This window comes from Sinocyclocheilus rhinocerous, unplaced genomic scaffold (assembly GCF_001515625.1).
Source record: "Sinocyclocheilus rhinocerous isolate Xijiao unplaced genomic scaffold, SAMN03320098_v1.1 scaffold835, whole genome shotgun sequence".
NCBI classification, from domain to species: domain Eukaryota; kingdom Metazoa; phylum Chordata; class Actinopteri; order Cypriniformes; family Cyprinidae; genus Sinocyclocheilus; species Sinocyclocheilus rhinocerous.
The window spans coordinates 1,484,774-1,488,188 of record NW_015647431.1 but is presented as its reverse complement, the minus strand read 5'-3'; the positions used below and the strand labels follow the sequence as shown (position 1 = coordinate 1,488,188).

The following is a 3,415-nucleotide window of genomic DNA, read 5'->3' as shown; positions in this document are numbered from 1 at the left end:
CCCATATACGATTATATTTCATTATGTATTTTATCAAATCACATAAGTTTGTAAGAAACGGTTTAATTTTCCAAAAAGATTTTTAATTATAGTAATATAATGTACCACATGCTGATCAGAGGGATGTTGGTGGGATGTAATGTCAGAGTAAAAGTAAAGCCACAACTTACACACCAGTGTTCAGATCATCTTTTTTCCTGACAAAATCAATATAATGCAATATTTCTATCTGCTGAATGTAAGCTTTTCCATATTCCAAGCTTGCCTGCTGCACTGGGGACATCACATGCATGTGCGAGTTGTGAAAATTATGAAAATAAATCTAGAAATGATTTGATTGTTGGATTTTAAATCAGCAGGGTTGAGGCAAAAGTTATCTAAGCTAGTAACTAAGCTGTTTTATGGATGGTAACTGTAATATTATTACTGAAATCTTATTAGTAATTAGTTACACTACTAGTTACTGCAAAAAGTAATATTATTACAGTAACTAAGTTACTAGTGACTAGTTACTGCCCAACACTGGTCTTAATACATTGTAAACTTTGTGTGGGTTGAATGCCTGACCACCACAAGGAGGCAATATAGTCAAGATTACAAAGAAGGAACCACACAGAAAGCGGCATGCTGACATATGTTTTATTAAACTATAAACTTTATAATTTTACTAAATATAATGGTCTTATAACTTGAGAAAAACAGAGTAGTAAATCCATATATGACACTGTGTATTTTTGGGTCATTCTAATCTAAGGAGACTGCACTATTTGCTCCTGATCTTTTTTTGTTTGTTTGTTTTTAATTGAATAATTTTATTACAAACAATTAACAGGTGTCAAAAATTTTTTTTTCCATGCCCATTTTTTTAAATATTAGACCAATCCTAAATAAAGAATGGAAGTCTATGAGATGTCCTCACTAATATAGTGAAACGTGTGTGTGTGTGTGTATGTGTGTGTGTTTTCAGGCGGTGAAGGGTGGCGTTGGTCTCCCTGTGGCAGTGCAGTGTGTGTCTCTGCCGTGGCAGGATGAAATGTGTCTGCGCTTTATGAGAGAGGTGGAACAGCTCACAGCCAAGAGCAAACGCACCAGGAAACATTAATGATTGAAATTCTGCTGTGTATGTTTGTGGGCTGCTAACGGTTCAGTCCCAGGTGAGTCATGAGCAGGCCTACACTGAATCTGCGACCGCAGAAACCTCTACAGATTCTATCCTACAAGTTCTAGGTAACTCACAAATCCTATATGTTGTTCATCAATAACTTTAACTGACCTTGATTATGTTTTCAGTTAAGAACAAGTTCTGCTGTGTGTTAAGGTTTTGGAAGAAAGAATGGTACTGTAACGTTCATTAACTGTATTTTTTTTTTCTTTTTCTGAAATTACTATAAGTAAGCCATTTATATCTGTTTGTCAACCAGTGGAAGACAGGAAGAATCTGTGTGAAATCAGTCTTTAGTTTTTGCAATAACATTTTGGTGAAGATTTTTCGCCGCTGAAATTTCACACCTTTAATAAATAACAAGTAACTCTCAATCATTCTTCACAATGTTATGAATATATATATCACAATGAAACATGAATATTTGCACTCACTATAGAAGCAGTAAAGCTTCATCAAAACTGAATGAGGATTTGAATGTTTCTCTTCATTTCTGTATCATTTTGTATAATTTAATGCCTCACAAATTCATTAAACGAAAATGAATCAGAGCTGCACATCACAGGTTCACTGGAAAACCATCGTCCTTGCTTGGCTGTCGTTATGAGATGAGCGGCACTCATTTCTGTGCCCTGAATGATGACTTTGGTTGAAAAGGCTTTAACTGGACTTAATGACACATGACGCTATCAGCTCCGATGTAATGTAAATATTTGTCTGTTCTGGGTTTTCCACACATTTTACATTCTTCATTTACATGAGTCATCAAGGATGGAAACACATTAGGGACATTTTGATTTCCTCTCTTTTTATTGTTCTCTTTCCTGTTTCACTGTTGAAATGGATCCTAATTCTAATTCTGGCCTGCAAGGTAATGTATTTAACATAAAAAACAAACAAACATTGCTTTAATAATGTTACCTTGACAAACGTTCAAAATTTGGGGTCGGTAAGATGATTTAAAAAAAATTTCAATAATTTCTATTCACTGTCAAATCAGTGTATTAGAATTGATTTCTGAAAGATCATGTGACTGAAGACTGGAGTAATAGCTGAAAATGGCTGAAAACTGCTGAAAATTCAGCTTTGCATCACAGAAATAAATTATATATATTCAATAGAAAACAGTTATTTTAAATATTAATAATATTTCACAATATTACAGTTTTTCTGTATTTATGTCCTGAAAACCTGCCCTTGATTTCAGGTTTCCAGTGTTCTCTGCAGTTAGAGACAACTATATGGCACAAAAATGAACCCAGCACTCCTAAGTCTGACCAAATCAGCATTTCAAAACCAAAGATCAGATTCAAAAGCGTGATTTGTTCATTGAAATAGAGCAAAATTTCAGTCTGTACCTCACACAAAGCAACCGTACACAATACATTTTTTTGTTGTTGAATATTTTGGTGGGAGAAGATTTTCCTCTATTTGTGCATAATTGTTAATTGTGTCCAATTTACTCAATTCCTTAAATTGTGGTTAAAGATGGAGATTATTGATTGGAATGAGTAATAATTGTAGTTCTATCACAAAAAATCTCTGAAGATTTTAGCATGGTAATGGATATATGACACTGTTAATGTATTTGGTCTTGGCAGAAAAGATCTGCTACGCTGCTGCGGCTGAATTGCTGCTGCTGTTGGTTATTGCTGTTGTTGTAAATTATTGCTGCTGCAACGCAAGTACAGGAACGTGCTACTGCCAATACATACGCCGATATGGTGCTGTGAGTAGTTAAGACATACTGCTGCTGCACAAATAGCATAACCCGTAGCAGATCTATACAGGTGGAGCTGGGGAAAGTGGAGGGTTTCAGAGGAACTCCGAAAGTGTGCTGTGAACTGTTCTAGTGAATGTTAACCAGCCATTTAAATGTAAAGCATTACATTACTCGTCATCGTGTACTAAGACTGACGGAAAATGAAAAGTTGCTATTTTCTAGGCCGATATGGCTAGGAACTATACTCTCATTCCGGCGTAATAATCAAGGAACTTTGCTGCCGTACCATGGGTGCAGCAGGCGCAGTGATATTACGCAGCGCCTGAAAAATAGGCTAACTTCTGTCTACATAACCAACGTGACCACCTGCTTGCACAGGGAGCGTGCTGGGGACTATTTTCAGGCGCTGCGTAATATCATTTTCTGTCGGTCTTAGTACACGATGTAACTACAGAAGAGTCAAAGTTTTAAATAGGAAAAATATAGAAACTCTTTGGTCATTTTTGAGTGAGATGCTAACGGTCTAATCA

The 3,415-nt window shown here is 35.8% G+C and overlaps 1 protein-coding gene across 1 annotated transcript in view; it reads left to right on the top strand.

The window, feature by feature from the left end:
- The window catches only part of LOC107709065 (fatty-acid amide hydrolase 1), a 13,668-nt gene extending 11,654 nt beyond the window's left edge, over positions 1 to 2,014 (top strand). Inside the window, exon 15 of the mRNA XM_016513454.1 lies at positions 968 to 2,014. Coding sequence (XP_016368940.1) covers positions 968 to 1,102 — 135 coding nt within the window. The 3' untranslated portion in view covers positions 1,103 to 2,014. The remainder of the gene's footprint in view (positions 1 to 967) is intronic.
- The last annotated feature ends 1,401 nt before the right edge of the window (positions 2,015 to 3,415 follow it).